The sequence below is a fragment of the Lithobates pipiens genome, unplaced genomic scaffold (assembly GCF_037356315.1).
Source record: "Lithobates pipiens isolate NorthernLeopardFrog02 unplaced genomic scaffold, aLitPip1_a1.2 Scaffold_28, whole genome shotgun sequence".
Taxonomy (NCBI): Eukaryota; Metazoa; Chordata; class Amphibia; order Anura; family Ranidae; genus Lithobates; species Lithobates pipiens.
The window spans coordinates 197,863,515-197,876,453 of record NW_027507789.1 but is presented as its reverse complement, the minus strand read 5'-3'; the positions used below and the strand labels follow the sequence as shown (position 1 = coordinate 197,876,453).

Sequence of the window (12,939 nt, the reverse complement as noted above, 5' to 3'; positions counted from 1 at the left end):
CGCACTTGTTTAATAATAAAAGTAAAAAGAACAAAAGTAGTCACAACATAGCCAGTATAGTTCAGTAACCAGAACGGATAGTTGGCCAAGCAAAAAGTCAGGGATCAAGATAGAGGTACAGCAAGCAGGATCTGGAGTCAAAAGGGGTGTCGGCAAAGCCAGTCTTTAAACAGGAACGCAGGAGAATAGTTTCTTGTGATGTGACCAAGGCGAAGGCAGAGCTCCTTGGACTTCGATGGCTTAAGTAGTTAGGACTGACGAGTAGGATCATCTGAGTAACTGTGGAGAGAGATGGGAGCTGGAAATTAGCCGACAGCTGAGCCCAGCCCTCACAAAGCAGTCTTGCCAACCTTGCTTGGATTACCTCTAGGTCTAGGAGCTAAAGAACATCTCCTGCTATGTTATGGAGATTTGGAGAGGGAAAGGTGTTGCAGTCCAAAGCATACAGGAAGTATGTTATTAGCAGGATCGCCAGGAATAAAGGGTGGGAAAGCCCCAAAAAAAATTATTGCAGCTACCACATCTGAGGACTGGAAAGCTTCAAAACATAACCTTTTTGTTCATGGATTTAGTCACAAACTTGGAATGTAAGGAACAAAATGTTAGCGGTTTGTTGGAAACTCCGTTCAAAGGGGTATAGCGCAGCACACAAGCACTTGGTGATGCTTCAGTTTGATTTGTGATCGTATGCTTTATAGTAAACCTGTACTGTGCATAACAGAGTTATTTTTGCGGGAATGGTTGAAACTCATAACAAGAAGAAGACTGGACCATCAGGAATCTTGTATTCCTGTGAATTTGAATAATTTTTTCGGACTTCTGCCCAAAAGTGTGTCAGCTTAGGGCAGGACCAAAATATGTGGAGCAGTATTCCTCTTCCTTCCTGGCATCTCCAGCAACGGTCCGTTGTATTGGGATAACATTTGTGTAACATATGAGCAGCATGATGCCACCTTGTCAAAACTTTAAAGTTGGCTTCTTATATTTTTGTGCAGAATTTTAGGGAAAATCTAATAAAATCGAATAATGTGTTGTTGTTGGCCCGATGTAAACGTACGATTTTTAACTCAGTTTGCCATTTTCTCATACAAGATAGGGGTGGTTGTACAGAGGGAGTGCTCAGTAAATTATAAGTTGTATTATAAAACTTGCGACAGAGTTCCATAATCCGAACCGTATTCATCAAAAGTTGTCAAGTAACGATTAAAATGGTTGTAAACCCTTTACAACCACTTTAACCTGCAGGTAAGCCTAGATTAAGGCTTACCTGTAGGTGCAAGAAATATCTCCCAGACCTGCACGGTCTAGGAGATATTTGCAAATCATCGTACAGCAATTTCTTCTGCGCATGCGTCGGAGTTAGAATGGGCACGTTGTGCCGTTTCTAGCTCGAGTCATGCCGTTAAAGGCAGCTCCCGCGCGCATGCCCGGGAGTGACGTCACGCGACTTCCGGCTAGTCACAGAGCCAGAGTTTGCGGCCCTGGAAGAAAGAGGGGTAAAGAATGGACGCTCGCTACTAGCGAGGAAGACGTGGACATCATGGGCTTCTCCTGCGGGTAAGTGTCACATAATGGGCTACTATGCAGTATATAGTAGCACACTATGCTTTACTTTTGCAGGGCAACAAAGAGGAAGTAACACCCATCAGGTTTACTTCCACTTTAAAACTGAGGATTTGGTATGGCGTGTAGAAAATGGTGCAATTGGAGGGCATTCCAAAAGGGGAGCTTGAAGGGACCTGTGTTGCTTGTCATTGAGTTAGAAAAGATGTAGCTGGATAGCCGCACTCCGAATTATTCAACTTTATTTCAAAAATGTAATTAAAATCATAGCATCTAGGCTGGTAAACAGACTAACTGCACAGCCGCTGACATGTTTCATACTGAACACAGTGCTTAGTCATAGTTGCTTGAAAATGAGGCTATAGAAGACCATTGTTCCACCACAAGAAAATGGGATGCTTCACCACGGCCCAATTGTGTATGCTGAACGTATGTCATCTAAGGCCTGGAGAAAATAGTGGGTTCCCTAAAATAGGGAATTCTTGGGTAGAGAGGGAAGCCTGTGTACAGACTAGTGAACATTTATGGAGTGTGGTACCTAGTAGAGGATGTGATTTAAATCTGGTGGTTATCGTAGCACCACAAAGCTCCTTTTAATGTGATGTCCATAAAGGCATGGTGCAAGTAGAAGAAGTTATTTATGAGGTTTGCTGTACTGCAGGACAGTTATTCATTCTTTGTCTTTGGTAAAGATTCACTAGCAAATAAATGGGTTCTTTATCTCAGCCCAGTGCTTTCCCACTGGTTTAGGTTAGAGCTGTAAACGTGATATTTAATAGTTCAATCCCCCTGCTAAAATCACTACCCGTTAATCGAGACGAGTAGCAATTGATCACTTAAACAGATGGAACAAATGTCTGTCTATTGAATAGACCACACAAATGGCAAAAGCTGAACCCTAAGCAGATGGAAAATACACAAATGAATGCAGCTTTGTAATCTTCATACATAATTACATGTATTTTGAAATGCAAGCGGTGTTCTTATAGCCTTGCCTGAATGTGGCTTGGTATCAGCACATTGCTGTCCCTGTATAGCAGAGCTGGCACGTGAGGGGAAGAAGCAGAAGAAGGCAATCGGTTCAGGTATGAAGAAGCATGCTGATGGGAGGAGAGCGCAGAGTGATCTACGGTAGATAGACCTACAAAAGGAGCTGATATGAAATGGGTAGATGTAGTGTCTCAGTCCCAAAGTAGTATGCACACAACAAAAAATATTTAGCCCATGGGACTTTTAAAGAGTCGCACCTCAAACAAAATATATAGAAAATATTAAACCTATTTACGTTCATTTAAAAAGCACATACAATATAACTTGTTAATGAACATCAATGCAAAAAATAGTGTATCACATGAAAAAACCTGTTTGATAGGACCTACAAATGCCATAGAGATACCACCATCAATCTGGAGCAACTGTGCAACTAATCTTGATGCGTTTCGCAAGACAACTCTCACTTCTTCAGGAGAGGCACAGGGGAGTATGGTTAATTGCAAGATGCTTGCCAACTCACACCATGGTGGTCAGGCTGCAAAGTATATGAAAAATAACTCGTATATAGCCATGTATACGGTACCCCAAAAGGGAAAAAGAAAAATCAATAGAGCCTACCAAGAAGTCCACTATTCTTCCCCCAGGAGCTGTGAACGGGCGGGGAGATGACAAAAAGGTGATGTGCTCACAAACAGGCCAATCTACAATAGAGATGATCTTATCATTGTGCTGCTTCTCATTTCACTGTCCAGTCACACACTTGGGCAGGTCCAGGATAATCTGGGCTCAGAGGAAATGGGTTGAATAGCTATCAGACTGAGGACATCTAGCAGCAGAAAAAAATACTATGGGGTTATCTCTGGATTAAAGGTGACAGCAGATGCTGCTTTTGTTTTTAATAGGATATTCATTTTTTTTGGCTGGAGTTCAGCTCTAGTCTCAGGATTGCACAATGCTCCAGTTGTTTGTGCAAGATTGCTACTACAAGCAAATAATCACGATTAATTTTAGTTGTGTGATAAAGCTGCTATGAATTGCTAATGCAGGTCTAGCCTAAGGGTCCTGTCAGGCTCAGACTGGGAACTTTGTAGTTGCGATCGTTCTCTGCTACAAATCCCTAATGCTGATTCCAAGCTAGTTCTGCCAGCTATATCACTAGCCTGGTCTCTAAATACCAACCTACTCGTTCTCTTAGTTCCTCTCAAGACCTCCTGCTCTCTAGCTCCCTTGTCACCTCCTCCCATGCTCGTCTCCAGGACTTTTCCAGAGCCTCTCCTATCCTATGGAACTCCTTACCCCAATCTGTCCGATTTATCTTCTAATCTATTAGCTTTTAGATGATCCCCGAAAAGCCTATCCTACCCACACCTAACAACTGTATTTTCATTTTCTCTAACAGCTCATCCCCCACAGTTATTACCTTTTTGCTTCACTTGACCCTCCCTTCTAGATTGTAAGCTCTAATGAGCAGGACCCTCTGATCCCTCTGTATTGATTTGTATTGTAACTGTACGGTCTGCCCTCATGTTGTGAAGCACTGCACAAACTGTTGGCGTTATATAAATCCTGTATAATAATAGTTCTAGTAATCACTATACTTTGTGGTGATTTGTTTGAAAAGTCCATATGCATCACAAATAAAAGGCAGTCCATAAGAGTTTAGTGAAAGGAAGAGATGAGATCCCAGCACCTGCTTCAGCGTGAGATTGCAGCACACCACACCATGGTGCAAATTCAATCTCCTTACCAAAAGAAGAGATAAAACCGGTATATACAGTGAGGGAAAAAAGTATTTGATCCCCTGCTGATTTTGTACGTTTGCCCACTGGCAAAGAAATGATCAGTCCATGATTTTAATGGTAGGTTTATTTTAACAGAGGGAGACAGAATAACCACAAAAAAAATCCAGAAAAACGCATTTCAAAAAACGTATAAATTGATTTGCATTTTAATGAGTGAAATAAGTATTTGACCCCTTCGCAATCGGCAAGATTTCTGTCTCCCAGGTGCTTTTTTATTTCCCTCACTATAACCAGGATCTGTAAAGCAGAACCAGCATCAAGCACCAGGTGGATGGCTCCAGGCCGTGGTAACACTGATGGGTAAACGTGCCTCTATCCCTTTTCACCAAACAGAACTCCAATGCGCATGTGTGCGGGAGCCGCCGGTAAGGGCACACTCACTGGAGCAACGACACGTGCCGTTGCTTCAGTGCGCATGTGCCGATGACGTCGGCACATGCAAATACAGAGGATATACCCTAAACCAGTGATTCTCAACTAGGGTTCCTCCAGAGGTTGCTAGGGGTTCCTTCAGCATTGGGCAATTTCTGCCTCTCAGATAAGTTCCCACCGACACCATTGATCTTTTTATCTATCTGTAGGGGGGTAATTCTTCCCAATGACCACAAGTGTAAGGACCATTCTTCCCACTGACCATCACACTAATGTATCATGAGTTGTAGACGTCTAATTTTTTAGCAGAGGTTCCCCCGAGACCGGAGAACTATTTCAAGGGTTCCTCTGTGTTGAAAAGGTTGAGAAAGGCTGCCCTAAACTATTCAGATTTAGGAGATATCCAAGGTAGCTACAGGTAAGCCTTATCTGTAGCAAAAAGTGTGTTGTAAGGGTTTACAACCACTTTAATCTCCCACTCATAAGGACGAGATCACTCTTTTAATGGCAGCAGCTCTATGCTTGGCTTTTTTTTTGCCTCAAACTGGGCCAGTGCAGAGCTGCTGCCATTGCAAAGGTGGCATCGTCCTTATGAGTGGGAGATTAAAGTGGTTGTAAACCCTTACAACACACTTTTTGCTATAATAAGGCTTACCTGTAGCTACCTTGGATATTTCCTAAACCTGAACGGTTTAGGGTATATCCCCTGTATTTGCATGTGACGGCGTCATTGGCACATGCGCACTGAAGCAACGGCACGTGCCATTGCTCCAGTGAGTGTGCCCTTACCGGCAGCTTCCGCACACATACGCGGGAGTGACGTCATCGCGGCTCCGGTCAATTACAGCGCCGGAGCCTGCGATACCCAGAAGTAAATCCGGGAGTGATGTCAGCCACCAGATCGGTGTACGGGGACCACTGCAGGGGCTTCGATCTCAGGTAAGTAATTCATAATCAACTAGTATGCTATGCATGCTATCTGATTATGCCTTTTGTCTTGCAGGTGTTTTTATTTTTTGTCCTAGGGTTTACAACCACTTTAACCGCATGCCAACCAGACGCCGCAGTTATACTGCGGCAACATCGCTCGGCTGCGCAAATCGCCGTCATTGTACATTGGTACCATAGACAGCCACTAAGGGGTGCGTGCGCTCGCCCCCTGAGCCGATGCGAGTGCCCAGCAGTCTCGATCAACCCCGGGCTCCCGCGATCGCTCAGAGCACACGGAGAACCCGGAAATGTGTGTGTAAGCACACAGTTTCTGGTTCTCTGAGGGGAGAACTGACAGATCGTCTGTTCATACAGAGTATGAACAGACAATCTGTTATCTTCCGTGCACAGTCCCCTCCCCCCCTTCTGTTAGAACACAAACTAGGACACACTTAACCCCTTCACTGTCCTCTAGTGTTAACCCCTTCACTGGCAGTGAAATGTTTGCAGTAATCAACGCATTTTTGATCACTGTATTAATGGCAATGATCCCAAAAATGTGTCAAAATTGCCTGACGTGTCCGCCATAATGTAGCAGTCACAATAAAAATCACTGATCGCCGCCATTACTAGTAAAAAAAATAAAAAAATGTATTAATAAAAATGCCAAAAAACTATCCCCTATTTTGTAGACGCTATAAATTTTGTGCAAACCAATCAATATGCGCTTATTGCGATTATTATTTTTTTACCAAAAATATGTAGAAGAATACATATCGGTCTAAAATGAGGGAAAAAAAAATTTTTGTATATTTTTTTCTGGATATTTATTATAGTAAAAAGTAAAAAACTATGCTTTTTTTCAAAATTGACGCTTTTTTTGTTGTTGTTTATAGTGCAAAAAATAAAAACCGCAGAGGTGATCAAATACCGCCAAAAGAAAGCTCTATTTGTGGGGGAAAAAAAAGATGTTGATTTTGTTTGGGAGCCACGTCGCACGACCGCGCAATTGTCAGTTAAAGCCACGCAGTGCCGAATCGCAAAAAGTGCTCTGGTCTTTGGCCAGCCAAATGGTTCGGGGTTTAAGTGGTTAAGCATAGTGAACCGGAAAACTGGATGTCCTTGACTAAAGTCCTGTTTGGTGAAAAGGCATAGAGGCAAGTTTCCCCATCAGCGTTGCCACGGTGTGAAGCCATCCACCTGGTGCGTGATGCTAAACAGATCCTGGTTATATACCTGCTTTATCTCTTTTGGTAAGGAGGTTGAATTTACATCATGGTGTGGTGCGCTGCAATCTCACACTGAAAAAGGTGTTGGGGGTCTCACCTCTTCCTTTCACTAAACTCTTATGGCCTTTTATTTGTTCTTTAGAGCTGCCTATGGACTTTTCATGCATTTTTATTTGCTAATCAAACAAATTGTGCTGGCTGCTTCATAATTTTCTATTATACCCTGTTTCCCTGAAAATAAGACCTAGCGTGCTTGTCGGTGATGGCTGCAATATAAGCCCTACCACCCAAATAAGCCCTAGTTAAAGTCCTTGTGGGTCTTATTTTCGAGGAAACGGGGTAGGGCTTATATTGCAGCCATCACCGTCAATTTTCGGGGGAAACGGGGTAGTATGTTGTAGCACGGATACCTTCACATATTCATGGTTAGCTAGTAAGGTTGAATAAAGACACCAGTTCATCCAGTTCAACCTGTCCATGGTGATTTGTTGCTAAGAAGTGGTAGACCATTACGTTTGTGTTTTTTTTATTTATTTTTTTGTCCCGCATAAAATTAGCTTTACTGACTGTGTGCAGAGATTTCTTTTAATTATTTTTAAGAGTTTTTACATTTTAGTACAAAAGCCCCTTTACCAGTTACCCAGGTCAGAAGCTGGACAGTGTGCCACCCCTTACCAGACTGGTATGCTTTTCAGAGCCGACCTTTCCAGGAACAAGAATTTTACAAGGACAACACCAGCCCTTCTTTTAAAGAAAAGCGTTGCTTCATTGGGCTGTATTAACAGCCTATTGTCTGCCCGAGAAAAGACTCTCTCGGAGGGGGTCTTCTGTATTATCCCACACAAACCTATAACTGTCCAGATGGTCTTGAACCATACTGAAACATTAGAGGCCTGTCAGCAACTGAAAAAAAATGCAAAGTACAGAAAAATTTTGTATTTTAAAGTCATACTTGGAGTGTTTGTCCTTTCTTTGAAGTGATAATAACTGCTTGTGACCATGGTTCGGCTGTGCGAATTGCCGTCATGTTACGTCACTTCTTTATGTGGGCACTAGGGGCGTGCACACACGCCTGCTGCTCGCCCCGGGAGCCGATGCAAAGGCCCGGTGGTCACGATGACCGCCGGGCTCCCACGATCGCTCGTGACACCGCGAGAACCAGGGTCTCTGTGTGTAAACACAGAGATCCCGGTTCTCTGAGGAGAGAAGAGACAGATCGTGTGTTCATATAAAGTATGAATACATACAAAGTATGAACACCGATCTATCTCTTCCCCTAGCAAGTACCATCTACCCTTTAGTTAGAACACATAGCAGGGAACACAGTTAACCCCTTGATCGCCCCCTAGTGTTATCCCCTTCACTGGCAGTTAAATTTTTACAGTAATCAATGCATTTTTATAGCACTGATCGCTGTATAAAAAACAGTGGTCCCAAAAATGTGTGGGAAATTTTAGCCCCTCCCACTGTAGTCCTCAGATTGGGGAAGCTAAAGTCTTGTGAGTGCACAGAGCTACTCTGAAATAAGGTATTTTGCTGCATAATTTATAAAAAAAAACACAGATACAGTATATCTTTTTGTTATAGAGGGGATTCTAGGATTTGTGATTTGTGACTTTACGACCACTTTAACAACTTGTGGTGTATGGAAGGAATCTTCCTTTTCCCGAAGTAGATTTTTTGTTTTTCTCAAACTCGAACCTTGTGTCAGGGCTGGGCTCAGCCCTCCCTTCTCGGTGCTCAGTTGTCAGTTAATTGCCAGCACTCATCATTCCACAGTGCCTCACCTGGTGAGCATTTCCTGCTTGTCAGCCAGCCCCTTCTGGCTATTTAAACTGCCTGGTTCATTTTCCTATGTCTTTGCCTTGGTCAACATATCTGAGGATTCTCTGCTGAGTTTCTGTTAAACACTTGCCTGGCTAACGTCCCTTCTGGTTCATAATCCTGTTTGCTGTCTCCGACTATGCTGATCTCTGGCTTCCTGATTTACTGGCTTGCACTGACTACCTGCTTTGATTACTGAACCCTGGCTATGTTTTGACTATGGTTACTATGTGTACCATTTTTACCACCATATTAAAGGGTGTGATTTTTACTGCATTTTCTGTCTCCGTCTGATTCATGGTTCCTCCTGACATCTTGGGAGTTTGAACTTTTATGGACATTTTGTATCTTTTCTTTATCCCTTTCTTTTTTTTTATATATTAACTGTGTAAACATTGTTTTTGGGATAATCCACTTTTTACCTAGTCATTGTTCCATTCACTGTCCCATTAAGTAATTGCTGAAATATGAGTACAAGTACATGAGCTGAAAATCGGCAGAAAGTGGCTGCTTCAGCATGAAATGGATACATTTTGGCCCATGTGTACAGATATCTGTTCTACGGGAAACAAAGAAAATCACACCATCTGTGGCCTGCCTTGGTATGGTGATCTTTGGTTTCTTTTTATTCAGCCCGGTGGGTTGAATGAAAAAAGACTTGGTGTGCACCAGGCTTAAGTACAGTGGTAGCTGCTTGTGTAATAACAACTTGGACTAATAAACATTCCAAAGTACACAAAGGCTTACCGTGCCAACTAGCATTGGATAGGGTCCAGGAAGCTCTTCTCGGAGTGTGAAGGTATCAATAATCCAGTCCCTCCTTTGGCGATGTAATGCTGTCCTTTTATTGAGTTCCTGAAGAATGATAAATAGTGTTGTGAAGATATGCATGGAGCAGCTGCCTTTTATTCTATTCAATGACAAAACTGAAAAAGTTTTAGGCTAAAGTGGAAGCTCAGTCAAAATCTAACGCTAAAACTACGCCCAGCACTATCTATCCAACCCTGTGTAAAAAAAAAAGATCTGAACACTTGCTTATTCTGAAGTCACTCTGGTCCGATTTCACGATCTGTTTTATTTAGAGGCAAGGTCACTGACAAGGGCTCCAAATGCCTGGGAGATGGCATCACCCATAGACTTACTATGGGGCGTCCATTGTCTGCTGTCCCTCCTCTACATTGAAGCTGCCACTGACAGCTGATCATGAAGCAAAACAGGAGTGTGAAATATAAATAGAAAAATATGCAGCGCTACCCCACTTTCTCAAAAAACTCAAATAACATAAAAAACAATAACCCTAATAAAAGGAATGTGCAAATCAGTAAAATAAAAATTAATACGATGCAATCAATGAAATACAAAAATGCAATAAATAGAAAATTCCTATAATACAAAATTAAGGTGCAATGTAGTCCATAATAACCACACGGATAATCAGTGCAGTGCAATATCAATGTAAGCAGCAGTGATCAAAAAAGTGCTAAACGTGCAAATAGTTCATAAACACACACACGGTCAGTGCAGTATAAATTCCAGGATGCTGTGATCTTATGATAAATCCATGCAGTGACATAAGAAATAAAGTTGTTCCAAAAAACGGCTCCAAAAAGCTGTTACAGTCCACCAATAGTTCAGTGCTAGACTTGTGCACCACCTATTTCCCCCAGCCTCTCACCTCCAATAAAGACCATTAATGGCCAAATCCAGCATAATCTGTGTGTCCCACTGGCTACTTTCTCGTCTCCTCGTAATATCAGCCCATCAATGTATTAGGTCCACCAGCCATGCACCGGATAATAAAGAAACAAGAGGGGGACTCCCATGTGTAGAACGTAATATGCAACACTTTATTAAAACAATATCCACACTTACAGTTAGGTAGAAACAATTGCGATATGGTAAACACAGGAACTTCCAGTTTCGGCCGCGGCCGGAAGTGACGATCGTGACACCTAGCTCCTCCCTGATGCGTTGCGTCAGACACGTGACTTTTTCAAATACATATCTTTTATTTACAGGGTTAAATAGAATAGGCTTAGAATGGGAGTAGGTTTAGATTTAGGTTTTGGCTAAACTTCCACTATGAAGCAAAGCCGTGACTGGAGTATGAAAATCAAAGTGCTTGTGATTTACAAACCTAAATGTACCTCTAAATATGCGGACACTGACTGTAGACTGTGCAGGCACTGAAATGTAATTCTGTCTGGCATTTCACAGCCAGAATCGCTTATCCTTAAGTTACTCTGTCTGACCTGTAATCAAGTTGTTGTGTCTGCCCAACTGACAAGCAGTGCGGTGTAACCAGCGGCTGGTCTGATCTGTCTGTTCGCCTACTTGACGCAGTGCCAGCCTTCAAGTGCACTCCTTAGTGCTGCACGGAGATCCTGTTACTCCGGGAGGCACTTTGTAAATGAGCAGGCATGAGATCAGGTAGAAATTGGCATCTGTAATCAACCCCTGGTTCTCATGGAGAAATCCAAGATGTTGGCACCAATTGTATTCCTGCAGCCATCTACAAAGTCCTGAGGTATAGATTTTGAGCAGTACAGTACTATCTGCAGTTTACTTATCCCCATTCATTGCCATTGGGTTCTCCGATCATCACCCCTGGTTATCTCAAAGATGGTAGTGCCCATGGCACTGTAACATCCCTATGCTGAGCTCTAAGAAAAAGATTTTGAACCATACACTATTATCTTCAGGGTAGGCATCTCCAATCGTTATCATTTGTTAATGATTGGTGTTCCCATGGCCTGGGTATAGGATTTATTTTAAAGGGGGATTCTTAGACACTTAGTTTACTGGACTAGCTTTTTGGCTCCACCATGCAGTTTTACTGTACCCTTTTTTCTGTACTTAAACTAGAAGCAACCAAAGAATATCATTCTGCTCCATCCAATACTGAACTGTACTCTATTAACTAAATGCTTAAGAAACTTGTTCTTAGCAAGCAGTAAAAGTTCTTTAATTTAAGGTTATTTGCAATGTTATCTTAACTGGAGATCTTGACTAAAAGAAGCAAGTCATTTCAGGTACAACATGCAAAGAGTCTGGGAAATTTTGACTACAAACTATCTCAGTTACTTATGGAAAAATAGTTTTCTTCTAAATGATACTCCTTAAGGCTTCTTTCAGACTTTCGGTACTGCTTACCGCCCTCTGAAAAGACCTGCTAATGCTGCCTCCTGAAAGCCTGTTTGTTTGTTTTTTGTTTGTTTATTTCAATTGCCAAGAGGCGATTTTACATTGTGGGACTGCACTGCAACTACGAGTTGAGCATTTGTGATGTGGCTGTATTGATCTCAATAGCCAAGTTTGACAGGTAATGCTACCTGTCTAACTCTGCACCCCGAGATATAAATGCGATGATGGCATGTGTAACAGACCTGTTTGGTCCCATTTTTACAATTCTGGGTGGGCGCCCATCTGAAACGGCATTGAAGCATACTGCAGACACAGAAATGGCTTTTTCCTTTTGCTCATTCTATGTCAACTTCTTGTGGAGTAGAACGTTTTGGAACACCTATCTGGTTTTTATGCCATATGACACTGATGGACATTCTCCCTAATTCCTGTCCTGGGAACATCATGTTTCTTCATCTCAGTATGGCATCTTTCCTATAGCAACAAAGGAGGGGTTCTTAAAGATCCCCAGTCTCAAAACTAGTTGTGGCACTACCCCGGTAGGAGCTGCTGATTAGGATGGATACTCTGTTTTTTGCCTTGCCCTTTTTTCAAAAACCTCAGCCACTCTAACCAACCAGGATAAGTGTATAAAGATACAATATCACAGGAAACCACTGAGGGTAGGTAATACTTAGTACCCAAGAGTAGTGCCATATGAAAGGAAATGGGCACCAAACCAGGTAATAAAGGCAAACTTGATATATAGTGACCCAATATGGTCAGTAACTAAGCAAGCATAAAACCGTTACAATAAAATGGTAACAACACAATTTAGCATACAAAATGATTAACCATAAAGACTAGGCATAAGGTGACTTTAGGCGTCTAGATCAGCATAAACAGTAGCAAGGCCAAATCAACTGCAGCAGTGAAGAATAATGAAGTTTACTTGGTACTGGAACTGTACTGCCAAAGTACATTTATGGTGGCGCTACCAGATTCCTAGACCAACTAGGTATGCACTGCCCAAAAGAAGAGAGGAAGGGGGGCAGGGCAACAAAGAGGACTTGGATAATAATTACGGAAGGGGCAGTCCTTTT

At 42.3% G+C, this 12,939-nt stretch overlaps 1 protein-coding gene and 1 long non-coding RNA gene across 2 annotated transcripts in view; one reads left to right on the top strand and one right to left on the bottom strand.

The window, feature by feature from the left end:
- LOC143936005 (uncharacterized) overlaps positions 1-12,939 on the top strand; it is a 356,680-nt gene that overhangs the window by 131,892 nt on the left and 211,849 nt on the right. The gene's annotated exons all lie outside the window — the stretch shown is intronic.
- LOC143936003 (cadherin-like protein 26) overlaps positions 1-12,939 on the bottom strand; it is a 157,555-nt gene that overhangs the window by 77,437 nt on the left and 67,179 nt on the right. The window contains exon 3 of the mRNA XM_077460265.1: positions 9,461-9,568. Coding sequence (XP_077316391.1) covers positions 9,461-9,568 — 108 coding nt within the window. The remainder of the gene's footprint in view (positions 1-9,460; positions 9,569-12,939) is intronic.